This window comes from Cyprinus carpio, chromosome A14 (assembly GCF_018340385.1).
Source record: "Cyprinus carpio isolate SPL01 chromosome A14, ASM1834038v1, whole genome shotgun sequence".
Lineage (NCBI taxonomy): Eukaryota > Metazoa > Chordata > Actinopteri > Cypriniformes > Cyprinidae > Cyprinus > Cyprinus carpio.
The window spans coordinates 11,696,027-11,711,846 of record NC_056585.1 but is presented as its reverse complement, the minus strand read 5'-3'; the positions used below and the strand labels follow the sequence as shown (position 1 = coordinate 11,711,846).

Below are 15,820 nucleotides of genomic sequence, written 5' to 3'. Positions count from 1 at the left end.
GTAATTTAGCTCTCCTGATGCAATTCAAGAGAAGAAGACAGTGCTTTTAGAGCAAACGGAGCAGATCCAAACCTGAGGCTGCTGAGCGGCATTTGGATGAATATGTAAATATATACTGTGCGTTTTCCTCTCAATAACAAAAACTGACCGTGGTGTGAAAGCAGCACTTAAGAACACATTTGATTATAGCAATGTGGATGTTTGCACGAACTCTGAAGTTCGCCACTCCAATAAAGAAAAGTCCAGTCACGTCACGTTTATTAATATAACAGTACAATGCTATATATAGCCTTAAATCAAGCAGCTTTACAGTATTAAACATGAAAAACCAGAGTCAGTGTCGCTTTCAGTTAGAATTATAACTTGATTTTCTGTTATAGTGTAGTTCTCCAGTGTGGAGCTAGCTAATGATAAAATCTTTTTATTAGTGGGAAAAAAATATTTCATTAAAGCTTTAGTTTGGTTTGATCTAGCTCAGGACTGTTTTGATTATCATAACCCAATAAGGTATTTTAAGAGAGATTATGTTGTGAATAAAATGTTTAGCCAAAAATAAAACTTCCTATCACTTACCTTTATTTTGTTTCTTATACATATTAGCTTACAAAAAGAGATGTGCAAAATTATTTGTCATTCAGCTACTTTCTCATATAGCTAATTTAATAGCGAATAAGAGAGTTTCTCTCTCTCATCTCATTTTGTGTGCCAAATATATTTATTTGTATATATTAATTGTATAATTGTAATTACATAATATGACTTTCAAAAGCGGAAGTTATTACCTTCATTTATTTTTAAGAATATGTATATTTTTACTAATTGCAAAAGCTGAATAATCAATAAATGTCTAATGATTAATCAGTTAAATAATAGATGATTAGTCGACTAATCTGTCTAATAATTGTTAGATTAATCGATCATCGAAATAATCGTTTGTTGCAGCCCTAGCTGAAAGTTCATGACAGAACTATTTTTATTTATTTATTTTATTTTAATTGTATTTTAATTTAGAATTTAATTGTTTTGTTTAATTGTATCATTTCATATATAAAATGTTTAGTAGATTGTACAACATTCTTATATTTTTTCCTTTTTCTGTTTTCAATGGATGCATCAAATGGGGTCTTTAATATCAAACCAGTGTATTTGTTTTGTCGAGTTTGTTTGTTGCCATAGTATTCTTTGAATGGGTTTCATTTGAATGACAAAGCAGCTAACGGAAGCCCCTTCTGCACTGTGGGGTATTGGCAATAGAGCTGTAATCATTTACATCAAAGCCTTGCCAATAGGATCATTTGGTCACCATGATTTCTGTATTATATTTAAAACTTAGGTCAGATTTCGATGTTTTCAGCTTCAATTGCATCACAGATGTATACTGAAGTGATCTGTAGAGGGTATGTGGAGGGCAGCCATATTTTAAGTTAGAATTAATTCATTCTCAGTCTTTGATGTCTCCCCTTGAGCAGAGCCATGAAAACTAGTCTCTTTTCTTTCTTTCTTTCTTTCTTTCTTTCTTTCTTTCTTTCTTTCTTTCTTTCTTTCTTTCTTTCTTTCTTTCTTTCTTTATTTTTGTGAAGACGTGCCAAACAGTCTGAGCTTCTGTTTTCTAAGAGACTCACATCTCATTCATTTAAGTTGTGCCGTGATTGAAGTCAGGCAGATCCATGGGGCATAAACATGCTGCCACACAAATTTGAGTGGAGTTTCAGAAAAACGCCGCCTGACAGCTTTTGGATGTTTTGACCGTCCTAGAGACGAGATGCAAGACTCAAGTAGCCAAAAATTGGAATTCTTTCAGATCTGTAACAGAAATTGCTTCACTTTCTTGCATGCCTATAATTTTTGTTACCACCATCTAGTTGTACAACCGATGTTCCCTTTGCAAGCCATTTGATTGAATTCTAGTAAATGCTAAATAATTGCAATGCTCGGGCAAACCTCTATAGAGTTGGTGGCACTATAGAACCAATGAATGCGGTTTACAGGTTTCATAGAAAGAGAATGATGTGCGCCAAATCGAATACTTTAATCGAATACTTTAATGGTTGCGGACGGAGTAGCTCAACATGAGAGCTAACACAAATGCTATGACATGTCGAATAAAACATCATCATGTTTTAAAGAAGAGTGGCTTGATTAAGTGGTGGAAATAACGGATGATGGGCGCAGAACAGTAAAAAAAACTCTGAGACATTTACAGTTACACAGCTGTAGTAGTGTGCAAACTCTGCTGCATGGGAATATTTAGATAACTATAAGAATTCACATGTTCATGTTTTTTGAAAATATTTATTGAAAATTTATGTTTTATATTACATTATAAGCCTATAAATTTTACCGTGCTGACTGTCATAACTGAACGTGACGTGCTGTTTGAATGCTGAGCGGAGAATGACTGACAGCTGCAGCAGAAGGAAGATCAATTTCTGTAAACTTAAATTTAACAATGTAAATACAATTCTGTCCCTCACATTAAGATATGGAATGGCTTCAGATGATATAGACTATACAGTGCATGAAAAGCAAACTGGTGCTCTTCTGTTTCTTTTGGTGTATGACTCCCCCTTGTGCCGGATAAAAAGCACAATAATTTTACAAAATAAAAATTGTTTCAGCCAACTGCTGTTAGATCAGTTACTCACGATTAATTAGACGGTTATTTAATTATCACGACATGTCTAATCACCAGTGCATCAGAAAAGCTTGGAATATGAAAAAGCTTACATTCAGGGGATGGAAATGTTGCCATTACACTGATTTTGTCATGAGAAAAGCTGATCTGAACACAGATGTGTAAGCTGTGGCATTAGTTTACTCTGATATTACATGGTTTGCCCACCCACATCCCTCTGATCCCGATATAAACTGTATTACTATAATTAAAAATCTTATGAACTTATGAACCACCCAGTGTTTTTTTTTTAAATCTACTTAAATCTTTACCCCCTTACTCAAATCGAGTCGATCTCAGATGCCTGTCTTTGTGACATCACACAGACAGGCCTCTCCCACGAGTTTGATTGACAGTAGTGTTTCAGCACAGACTGGACTGGCATCTTACCTTAGACTCACCCTGAGTGATCTGTCATCAGTCCGCCATTGTTTCACCGCCGGAGCAGATGTAGACAAGAATGACTCCTAAGCATTTGAGGTGTTTTGTTGTTGGATGTAATAATGAACATAGCAGTCGTCATTTACTCCTGACATCTGAGCCGCTGAAGGGAATGCACCCCCGATCTACCGAAATGCATCCATCTTCGCACGAATTATTCGTGATCCAGCTTCACCTACAGAAAAAGTGATTATAAGGTTTTTAATGAATCTTTGCAAATTGCCTTTCCTAATAATGTGCTAATTAGCAAGTTTCACGATGAATGCAGCTAAAGTAAACAGTCCCTTAGAAAGCAGCTTGGAAGAGAGGGGTGGGGTCAGCAGAGCTCATTAACATTTAAAGGAAAATGCTACAAAATGGCTTGCTCTAAAAAGAGCTGTGGAAAATGGGCATCTGATGACCCCTTTAATGTCATTCAAAAAAAATCGTACTGTCCCCTAAACTTTACATTTCTGTTATGCAGAGATGTGGGGTTACTGATTTGAACAAAACCATAACTGTAAGAAATAATATTGCTATTTGCCTTGAAAGGAACCACTGAAGTTCTTTTAAAAATTGTGTATTCTTTCCCATCAAAATTGCAAATTAGTCTATTTGTGAAAATACTATTTATTTTCCTTTTTCCTTTACCATGGTTGATCATCAGGTAGTTATTCACAAAGTGATTAACGGTTCCTTCTATAGGGTCTTCTGTCAATCAACCCTGGGAACCTGAATTCATTTCAGTGGCCGACAGCATGAGACAGCAGATCCTCTGTGTTTCTGATTAAAGCCTGAGCCTTTTGTGATCGCCCATGTGTCCTTTAAGAGACACCCCTCCCCCTCTCCCAGCGATAACCCCCTTCCCCCTCTCTCCGTCCCTCTCACACCCCCTCACCACATTACCAGCTACCATGATGATACACACTTACCGTTTGCCTTGAGATGGAAGTAACGTTAGATCCGGGAGGATTGTGATACGAGAATGTGATGCTTTTAAATTGGAGAAAAAAAAAAGAATCTTCTTCCAAACAATGCAGTTGTGCTTTTTTCACATTGGAATGACAGCGTTGAGCCTGATTCCTTTAATATTTAATTAGCAAAATGCTGAAGCTGAGCATCGGAAAGAGAGAAAATGTGGTTTGTGGATGAACACACGCTAGGTACAACAGGGATGTGTTACCATAACAACCTTTTCCGAAAGGGCCGCCTACTAGACTGTGTCGATGGGCATTCCTGGGAATGAGCAAGTGTTGTAAGGACCCCCCTTCCAAAAAAAACAAAAACAAAAAAACACCTAAAACACAGTGCAAGCTCAGCCCCAATGTGATTGGTCACACCTCCCCTCTCTTTGTGTGGACCAGAGCATGCTGGGTAAGACCCTGGAGTGAATGCTCATTTGTTTGTGGAAAGCTCTCGGAAGGATCCCAAAGTCAGTTTGGATTTTAGGAGCTGGAGCCGCACGGAATAAACCAAGGTAGAGCTTGATCTTCTTCTCTCTTTCATTGCAGCCGCGGCTGTTTCTGCTGCACATTCGTCTGCATGCCATAATTATGCTGTGTGCCGTGGCGTTGTCAGAATGAATCACAAAAGAGGGGGTGGGGTTGATCAGGAGGTGTTTGGACAAAGAGCCCAATCTGTGGGGGGAATGTTTACTACGGCAGCGTCAGGCATGAGTGCGTCTTCTGCGTACCTCCTCCTCCATTATCCGACAGCGAAAACGCCTCCAGAGCAAAATGCATTCATGTTCAAGGATGGTTGTCTCTCTATCATCCTCATTTTCTCTCCGTGTCAAGTCATGCTTTATTTTTTGGCACGCTTGTGTTCTATTAAGCCTGTCTGTGACGTGCTGATCTCACCAGGGCTGTGATGCAGCTGTTGCAGGCGGGATCAGATAAAGACAAACCATGGTTTTAAACCCTCAGCACTTGTGTCTGAGTGCCCCCCACCCATCAGACGAGCCCCCTGCTCCGGTCCTACTGTTAGAAAGGGGGGTAGGGGGTGAACAAATGGAGCAGGACGGTCTGAAAATGTCTGCCATTCTCTTCCTCTCTCCCTGCTGGGGGTTAAAGCTGACAGCAACATCACATGTTTTCCATTTTGCTTCTGATAATGCAGCTCTTTGTTGGATGTGAGGTCACTTCCTGGTTTCCCAGCTATCTGTGAAAGTTTCCACGGTTCAGTTAACAAGCTTTTTCCCCCAGTGTCTGAAAGTTTAATGCAATATATCTGTTTTGAGCTTTTAAGTCTTCCCTTACTATAAGTACTGTGCAGTGATAATACGTTGATGTATACTGTGATACTAAATAATTATGCATATGCATCATGCATTGTATGTCAAAGAATGCTTTTTTTTGTATAAGAATTGTGTTCCTCTCTACATTTTATACAAAAGTAAAACCACATTTTAATGTAAAAAGCTTTCAGAACATTTTTGTTTGCCTAATTAAAATACAAACTAATGACAAACTTACCCTTGTTTTATTGTAATAACGATAAGTGGTTAGTATGTGAAAAAATGTTTTACCATGATAATTTTTTAATAATGGCTGTATGAGGGATGATATGATCATTCATTTCGGTGAAGTCAAATTCACAAGCAAATGTGTGGAAAATGTATTTGATGTTTGCCTTGTGCAGCAGTCAGTTACACACATCAGCAGTCATTATGCAAAAATATCTGACCGCAGAATGCTTCCGCTGACCAATCAGAATCAAGTATTCCAGCCATGGTACAAGAACTGATTTGTTGGTAGTTCTATTTATTATTATTATTATTTTTTTTTTCAAAAGTAATTCTGGTCGCTAGTCTTTGAGTCCGAACACAGCATGACAGTTTGATGCAGATGTTTGAGTTTCAGGACTGTTGTAATGCAGAGAGCTGGTCGCATCCTGCTGTTGAATGCTATCACCGCCATCACAACACGCATGGACCATCAGAGAGATCAAAGCTCACTTAGGAAGCAGAGAGCAGCTCCTCCCCTTTGTCCTCTTTGACTACAGCTATTGTGTAATGAAACCAATTTTTCTGGAATAAGCTTGGTCTGAAAACAGCGTTTATGCCAAAGTACACTTGTGTGGTGAGGAGAAACGCAATGATCGTTTGTAGATTTGGATCATTCTTGCCTTTTTCTTAGATTCTTGATGGGAGCTTTATTTTTTACAAGTGATTCACTAGAACGCTTGTTTTTATTTTAATCAAAGTGTGTGTGCAAGCAATGCTTTCTATCTTACCTTTCAGGAAATCCAAAAAAGTACGTCATCTAATTATTCCTGATCCACCCTGATAGGATTTATATGTCCCCTGCACTTTTTAAGATATTTTCCTACACCAATGCAGATAAGGTTTGCGAGCTGAAGAGTTCTCTGTGAGATGTAGTGATGAACTGTGAGAAATCAGTCTGACCGCTGGAGAAGTGATGTGTGGGCTGCAGTGTGTTTACTGTACAGTGTCTGTGGTCATGAGTGACTGGGCCGTAGAACCGTAGAGCTCTTTCCCGGAAGGATAAGGAAAACAGTGATGTTAGTGTCTGTGAGGAGAGGTGGTCTGGAGTAAAATAGCTCTCAGGGGAGATAGAGAGTCCTACACCGGTGAGGATGAGGAAACGACCTTATATGACTGAAATGTATCCATGATCAGGAAGTTTAAGCCTAGGTAAAGTGGTTAGTTAAGCAACTTTTGCTAAAAATGTATTTGTTTGTATATATTCTCGGTTTCTTGTCATTTGCTTATTAGTCAAAGCTTGGTTCACTTTGCAGCTTATTCTGACAAAGAACTTTCCACTTATTCAGGAAGTTTTTTTTTTTTAGCTTGTTGTGTGGTGAGTGTTTTTTTTTTTTTTTTTGTTTTTTTTGTTGTTGTTTTTTTATAATGGTTTATAGAATAATTGTTAATAAAATGGCCCACAACCATATCACCCTGGAGCCCAAGACTGGTTGCCCACTGAAGCTAAGCAGGGTTGAGCCTTGTCAGTACCTGGATGGGAGACCTCCTGGGAAAACTAGGTTGCTGCTGGAAGAGGTGATAGTGAGGCCAGCAGGGGGTGCTTACCCTGTGGTCTGTGTGGGTCCTAATGCCCCAGTATAGTGAGGAGGACACTATACTGTCAGAAAGCACCATCCTTCGGATAAGGAGCTAAACCGAGGTCCTGACTCTCTGTGGTCATTAAAAATCCCATGGCACTTCTCGTGTAACCCCGGTGTCCTGTCCAAATTGCTTCAACTGGCCCTTGTCAATCATCCCCATCCACTTGATTGGCTCTATGACTCTCTCTCCTCTCCACCTGTAGCTGGTGTGTGGTGAGCGCACTGGCGCCGTTGTACTGTGGCTGCCGTCGCATCATCCAGGTGGATGCTGCACACTGGTAGTGGTTGAGGAGAGACCCCCCACATGATTGTAAAAGTGCTTTAGGTGTACAGCAATACACAATAATGCACTATATAAATGCATCATTCATTCATTCATTCATTCATTCATTCAGTAGCACAATAATAAACCTGTAAGTGAAAAACTTTACTGTAAAGTTCTATATGTTAACATCAATGCAATAGCTAACAGAAATAATCAGTAACCTATAAATTTATCTTTAAATACTCTTTTATTAACAGTTTAACTGTAAACCGAGATTAACAGTTAATGTCAGTAACCTATAAATTTATCTTTAAATACTCTTTTATTAACAGTTTAATTGTAGATTAATATTAATTGTTTTTTTTTTATTATTAGAAGATTATTAGTAATAAATGTAAATGTAGATTAACAGTTAATGTATTTTCTGATTAAACGCAAATTAGCAATAAACAATTGTTCATGAACAATTGTTAGATGTATCAGTGGTATAGGTAACTTTTTTTGTTTTGCATTCTTAACTTCGAGAGAAACTTATTGATGGTGTGATGATATCACTGAAGCAGCTCCTGTGCTTTCGGTGTGAGAGCGAACATTTTGATTAGAATCAGTAGGCGGGTTTAATTCATTTTCCAGCCGCCAGCCGTATTGCTCCTCGTGACTACCAACAAATCAGACGGACGATTTTTAGGCCACAGAGCGGTGCGTCTGACTGAGGTGGCTGGATCAGTGCCAGATCGCGCATTTAAAAAAAAAAATGGTTTTATCGCAAAAATCGGTTTTTGAAAATGGCCGATTACTTTATTTTGCTAATATCGGCGACGATAATCGGCCAATAATCTTTTTTTTTTGTTTTTTTTATTTTTTTTTAATTTTTTATTTTAATTTCAGTTTACATTAAAAAAATATTTTAATTTCAGTTAAGGGTTAAGTTATTTATATATATATATATATATATAAATATATATATATAAGGGTATATATGTGTGTGTTTGCATAGTTTTTTTTATTCATTTTTGTTTCAGTTTTAGATTATTATTTTATTTTATTTAAGTTAAAGTTTATTATATTTCAAGTAATGAAAATAGTTTTAGTTAACTATAATAACCCTGTTACCAATTCAGTTAATTTCACAACAGTGTTGACTTAAATGTCCAAGAAATAAGGGGCGTGTGTGAAGACTGCTTTCTCTTCATTTGGAGAACAATTAGGCTAGTATATTACTGCTTTTGAATGGACAGAAATTCTGATTATTAGGCAGAATGTAATATTCATGGATATCTCATTTAATTCCTACTACATTCCTTAAAAGTGAGTACATTTCAAAGATTTAATGCAGATAACCTAGCAAATCTTGACAAATCGATTGATTACTCCTTCCTTGTAGCATGACTTTGTTTTCAGATGGATTAAGCAAATTTCAGTCAGCGATTGGCATGTTTGTGCGCTGTATAAATTGTCAGGTTATTCACTAGTCCGTCTTAAGACTCTTGTTTTGCACTTAAATCTGATATTTCTCAGGTGACCCGTACTAAAGTATATTCTTAATAGTACATATGTTTGTGCTGGGATTGCCTTTGAACCGAAACTCGCTATAATTGTTTAGTGTCCTGTTAAACTCGTGTTACTTGTACACCTGGGTTTTTTGAGCAGGTTTGACAACCTCCTGGACATTGTTCAAGTAATGTCACCAGGCCAGACTGTAAATGGGACACCTATGCATATCTATAGTTCATGTCTCCATTACAAGAAGCATGTTTATCTGCGATCAGATTCCTGCATCTACCATCCCTGATAACCTGCATCGAACAGATCTTAGGTCAGTGTTTCATCTTTATCAGCCTGACCACCCTGAGTGGGTCTCATTATTGCTTTCCACCTTCACGTGGACACTAGTTCACTTTGTGCACTCCTCACATATGTTTAGTCTTAATCAGCTTACCCTTGTTCAACACCAGCCAGGAAGGTGCATTACCAGTATGTTCCCGTCCTCGCTTTGCATGCCTGATAAGCCCGATTTAGATCCTAAGAGACAGGGATCCATGCTGAGCTACTTACCCAGATGCCAATGCCTGCTGTCTTGGTGTGTTGCCTCTTCTGGGTGTCTCTTCCAGGGTCTGTACTGGAGAGTTTAGCACCAGATGTTATGTGCTTTTTTTGGGAGAGGTCTTTGAGTAGTTCAGAATGTGGGTCAGTCTAGAGAGCAAGTGTTACGTCGGTAGTTAAGGATGATAGAGTTGTGTCAAGGGCAGATATTTAATTTCAGCATGCTAAAGGTGGGATCTGTAATTTCTGCTGCAGCGCTTTTTAAAAACAGAGACTGAAGATTAAAATGTTGTTGGAAAGTGTTTTTGTCAGACTGCCAGTGATTTTTTTCCCAAGGTGCAGTTTTGTGATTGTATTGTAGGGGTCAGCTGATAAGGGTTTTTCAAATGTCAATGCTGATATTTGTGATTAATATAATGCTGATAAATACAATACAAAATAGGGCTGTGCAATTAATCGCATTTGATTGTCATGAACATCTCGTCAGTAAAGCCGGTCCCGTGATTAGTAGTAAATCACCATCACCTGCTTTCAGATTGAGGGGCTTTCACTACACAGAGCCGTAGTTCACTGACAAGCTAGACAATATCGCGTTCGAAATCGAATGATATTCAGCTGTGATTATGAAGGCGATTTTGCCTAATTGTCAGTGAACTATGGCTCCTAATACAAAATAAAGACAGCAAATGAGATTTATAGAACAATTGCTGAAATGAGGTAAATGCTTATTCTACAGAATATGAACTTGAAACGATTTTGAAACTATTTACTGAAACGATTATCTACGGATGAACAGTATATTGCCACTATATTGGTATTAGTGGGCTTTCACACTAGCACTTATGGTGTGCACCTGGGTTCATTTGACGTCAGAGTTCAGTTAGTTTGGATAATGTGAATGTTGTTTTCTGGACTCGGGTGCACACCAGCGAACCATAATCGAGTCTGCCTAAAAGGGGTTGTCTGCGGTACGGTTCTGATATAAATGCAGTCATACTAAATTGCGTAAGCGAACCGCTATTAATGACATGAATTGGTCAAATTGTGTATTTTTGTGTTTACTCACTCACTTTGCTGAAAAGTGTGAGTGACAAGCTGCAGCAGAGTAGTGTGTACAGATGTCAGTACCAGTCTGTACTGAATTTTGTTTTCATTCATTTTGCCGTATTCTGCATAGTTGTTATCTAGATGCAAATGTATTGTGGTTCAGAACAAAAAAAAAGCAGAATATAAACACAAACCAGCAGGGGCAATGTGTTTTAATTTACTTTTTAAGCACACAGTAGAGAATTTGAATAACCATTTATTATTTGCATTTTATTTGCAGGTGATGTGTCTCCCATTAGCATGTCTCCCATCAGCCAATCCCAGTTCATCCCACTGGGAGAAATCCTGTGCCTGGCCATTTCTGCCATGAACTCCGCCCGTAAGACTGTCACACAAGAGACTCTCATCGAGCACCTAGCAACATGCTTCCCAGGTAATGTCTTTCAATGATTATGCAGAAAATCAGTGAAGTAAATGCACTTAAATGCCTTCAAAGTACTGTCGCAATACAAAAGCTCATGTGATGATGATGTCATAGTTTCATTTCAGTTTGGACTTTTTCATTTGCATCATTCCCCTGTCCGCATTTGTCACTATGGTTACTGATTTGATTTGCTATTGCGTTCAGCTGTGTCAACTCATTAGCCTGTGTATTTAAGTTCCTGTGTTTTCAGTTCTTATCCGGTCTTGTCTATATTACTTCAATGTTGCGTCTATACTACCCTGTGTCTTGGATTACGCCGTGTGTTGGATTAAACCTTTGGACTTTTGGAACCTTTATCTTCTTCCTCCTGCGTTTGTATTCAGCTACTTGCTGACAGAAGACCGGAACACTACAAATGGACTATGTGGCTAAATTCACTGCCATGGCTCAAACAAGCCACAAACTACTGGATTATATTGAAGGGTTTTGTCATCTTGCCATCAACGCACCGTTTGACGACGAGACCCTGAAATCGCTGCTCTGGATCAGGGTGAATTACAATCACCCCGTAGACCTCCCAGACACCACAGGACCGCCATTAGGTGTCTGAAGAGCATCTTTACCTGATTCAGAGCATCGTCAGTCCTAGAGCCCAGCCCGCCATCACCTAGCTACACGGAGCGTCTGCCTGAGCCCACTGCAAATGGAGAGCCAGCACGAGAAGCAACTGAGCCTGCCATCGCCCTGGAGCCAGAGCCGATTAATGCGTCTAACCAGGTGTGTGGGCCAGCAACACTGCACATGTATTAGTGGAGTACAAGGAGATGGAAAGAAGCCCCGAACCCTGTCCCGCCACTGAGGGTGAGCTGGCCTCTGGAAGCATTTTTTTTTTTTATAATGTTGAAGTGGATAATTTCATGTATTGCCCTGTATCATGTCTCCTCCCGCTGGTTCCATCCAGCCCTGACCCTCCTGACTCTCCTGAACCTCCTGTGTTCCCTCCCAGCCTCCTCTCTATATATTTGCCAGTTCTGCTGTCCTGTCACCGCTGGTTCCTGTAAGTCCCTCAGCTCACCCTCAGTCAGTACCATCCTGGAGTCTTGTCTCTCCTTGGGGCTTCCAGTCTCCAGCTCATCCTTAGCGTGAGAATCCTGTGTCTCTGCCTCCGAATCCTGGACTGCACCTTGGCACTTTGACCAATCGGCTCCGCCTTGGCTCCTAGCTTCCTCGTCTCCACCATGGCCCGTCATACCACTGGCTCCACTGGGCTCCCTCGTCCCTCTGGCTCCACCTTGGTCAGTCATTGCCCTCCTTTGCTATGGGATTCCACTCCTCCAGCTTCACCTCATCCCTTCATCCATCTGGACACCACAGTGTCACCCTAGCTCTTCGGCTCTCTGTCTACGTGCTGGGCTCCTCCTCCAGCCAGGAGATCGGGGGATGTAGTGTCATGGTTTCAGTTCAGTTTGGACTTTGTTTTCATTTGCATCATTCCCTTGTCTGCATTTGTCACTATGGTTACTGATTTGATTTGCTATTACGTTCCGCTGTCACCTCATTAGTCTGTGCATTTAAGTTGCTGTGTTTTCAGTTCTTGTCTGGTCTCGTCTGTTACTTCAGTGTTGCGTCTATACTACCCTGTGTCTTGGATTACCCCGTGTGTTGTATCAAAGACTTTTGGAACGGTTATCATCTTTTTGCTTTACGTTTTTTTTTTTTTATAAGTTTTACATGCTGATTTATAATGGTTCACTGATCTTAGTTTCTTCACTGTTTATTTTTTATTTTTTATTTTTTTCTAGTAACACCAATTGTAACCATTTACACAGCCATTTGCACATGATAATGGGCATATCCTGGAACATCTGGGTAAAGTCTCTATTTAGAGCTTTATAAAGCATGTTGTGGTCACAGCAGTGATACAGGAAGTTTGACATTTGTTGTTATATGCTATTTTGCAGAAACAAAGCACAAGATAATGGTGTTTTGCTGAAATTAGTGGTTGGAGTATGAGGGGAAAATGTTTTAGTATTTTCTCAGAGGATGTGTTGTAACAAAATATTAACAGTACACACATACATAGTGTATGAATAGACTTAAAGTGGGATGCAAACACAAGTATAAAATATTCTTTTTCTTTTATTATTGAAATGCTGCTATTAGGTGTTTATTTGAATATAATGTATCATTAATTGAAGTAAAAATTGTGCAGGTTAACACAATGGCTCGTTGATCTAGCTAAAGTTCCTGTTTCTGACTAGATCTGTATTTGCTCTACAATGGATTAAAAAGATTTTGAATTTATTCACCTGAATTTAATCAAATTATTTGCATTTTTGCTGCTGATGTTTAAATCAGAGGACTAGTCAATACATTTAAATCAGAGGTGAAACATGCAAGAAACAAGCAAAGATTATGAAGTTAGTACTCAATAATTTGATGGCTTAAGAAATTATTGCAAGATTCAAGATTATTGGTTAATTTGACATGTCTAGAAAAATCATGGCGAATATATTGTGGTTTATTCAAAATATTGCCTATTCCAAATCTTGTGATGTTGAATATATCATGTGAGAGTGAGCTAAAGAGATGCAGCAGATGCTGAGTTATAATGATCTCTGTGTCCCTTATGTTGTGAGGCTATGAGGTTGCTATAGAATCAGTAGTGAATACTGAGGTTACTATAGAATCTTGACCTCATCCTTTTAGCGCACACCCTGTACACAAAGCTGTAAGTTTGCACACCTGGGGCCGGATTTATGAAGAAATTTCTTCTTAACTGCCATTTTCTTCTTATTTTTTAATTTAAGAAAAAAGTTAATATTTTGTATTCCCAAAAATTAATCTTAAGAATATTCTTATCTTTTTTTCTTAAGATTGTTCTTAAGACAAAACTTCAATTTTTGAGAATTCAAATTCTTGAAAATAATCTTTTTAAAAATCATCGTAAATAACTTTAATTTAGAACAACCCCAGACTTGTCTTAAATCCCAAACAGTAAGAATTATTTAATGAATGTTTTGGGTTATTTCAAATTAATTGATATATTTAAACATTACAACAACACTAGCTACACATAATATGTAGTAGGACTATTAATTGGGATGTGCACGAGTTTTCTGAAGTAACAGCAAAGACTGATAATGTAAACAATGATCGGTCATGATAAGCCTATGTGTGATGCTACTTTTTGCTGACTTAAGAACTCAGTAGCAACTCTAAAACGAATCAGATAGGGAGCTTTAATTGAACGCTTCTAATTTTAGCTTATAAATACGTCATAATCTTTGGCAGTATTCAGTGCACATGAATGCGCAGGACACGTTTGCTGTAGCAGATATACATACCGGAAGTGTTCACTCGGATGAGAGCACAAAAACACAGCACAAAAATGAATGAAATGTACCACTGCAGCTTGAGACAGGATATTTTAAAAGTAACTGCATTAAAAACGTGAAGCTGAGCGCCAGTCAAAGTCGCGACGAAAATAGTGCACATGCTTATTATGATTATTAGGGTAATCTGCAGGAAGCGCAAAAATACAGAGTTTATCAGTGCGTCATGTATTCACTCAGATAAAGACTGTTATGTTCTTAAGAATATATTTGAGAGCTTAAGAATTTTTCAAGAATTGCACTTAAGAATGTTCTTACGAACTTCGTGTAATTTATCTTAAGAAATTATTTCTTAAGAAGATTTTCGTGAATCCACCCCCTGGACGGTAATCTCTCCACTTGGACCATAATACCAGCATCAAGAATCTCTGTGTGTGAATATGGTACCTGAGTTGGTTTGGTTTGATTTAGTTTGTAAGGTTACTTTGAACTGTTGTAAGTCACTTAAGATAAAAGCATCTGCCAAAATAACACATGTACATGTATTTATGCATTCGAGAGTTTTTATAAAAGTCATATGGGGATTGTTTTTTCTGTTCGTTGGATAAAAGTCTGTTGGAGAGAGACTCATATTGGGCACATTGACTGTAAAAATAAAGGATACAGGGATGTAATGTTATTCCACAGAGCACATTTTCATATGACTCATGTAGCACTTAATCTCACTGCAAGTATTGTTTTATAGAACTCCCCCACCTCCCACAGGTGCTCAGGTGCAAATCCTTATTTTTTTTTATTTTTTATTTTTTTGGAAAAAGCTGCCAAGGATGTTGGATGGATCCTGTAAAAATAAGTCTATATTTTGGTGAGGCACACAGCATCACATTATTATTGCTTGGTTCCTCCGGTTGAGGACAAAGTATTTTTGTTTGGAGAAGAAAACACCCTTTTTCTGACATCTAAATGTAAAACACTGAGATTGAAACTTTTGCAAAACAGGCTCAGTGTATTCTTCAGACGTTTTTTCTGTGTGACCTGAAAAGAAAGAAAAAAGTTGTTTAGTTGAGATAAAGTTGTTATCCATTTTTGTAGGAGCACTTCAATATAGAAATGAAAAATGGTCAGTGGTTAGTTAATGGAGATTCTAGGATTAGACTGGTGTCCTAGGGTAGACTCTGCCATATTGATTGGATGATGAATGAATTATTATTTTTATAAAACTCTCTGAACTGTTTCCCAGTATTGGGTTAGGAAGAATGGATATTTGTCTATGTTGATGCACCTTTTACTTTTTGTACCAGTTTAATACAAAAATGTCTGCTGGTTAGAGCGGTGGTGCTCATTGGAGAGGTTCAAGTCCCTCCAGGGTCATGTTCCCATCCCATTTAATACTTCCATTTGTCTTATTTCATATTTTTGGAAACTATTTTATTAATACTAATAAAAAAGAAGGAACAGGTGAGTCCAACGTTGCAAACACATTCAATAGTCATTTAAATGTAAGACATCAAGAAGATCTTGTTGAA

General features: G+C 38.2%; 3 protein-coding genes across 5 annotated transcripts in view; all 3 read left to right on the top strand.

Moving 5' to 3' along the window:
* The window catches only part of LOC122133921 (SH2 domain-containing protein 4A-like), a 956,524-nt gene that overhangs the window by 307,182 nt on the left and 633,522 nt on the right, over window positions 1-15,820 (top strand). The gene's annotated exons all lie outside the window — the stretch shown is intronic.
* The window catches only part of LOC109066939 (sorting nexin-25), an 825,452-nt gene that overhangs the window by 599,058 nt on the left and 210,574 nt on the right, over window positions 1-15,820 (top strand). The window lies entirely within an intron of this gene.
* The window catches only part of LOC109089189 (storkhead-box protein 2-like), a 61,955-nt gene that overhangs the window by 38,296 nt on the left and 7,839 nt on the right, over window positions 1-15,820 (top strand). For 2 of the 3 annotated variants that reach the window (XM_042770629.1, XM_042770630.1), the window contains exon 2: window positions 10,816-10,968. In XM_042770629.1, the coding sequence (XP_042626563.1) occupies window positions 10,816-10,968 (153 nt within the window). Of the gene's footprint in view, window positions 1-4,049; window positions 4,572-10,815; window positions 10,969-15,820 lie in introns of those variants that run through there. The other variant, XM_042770631.1, reaches the window with a different exon arrangement.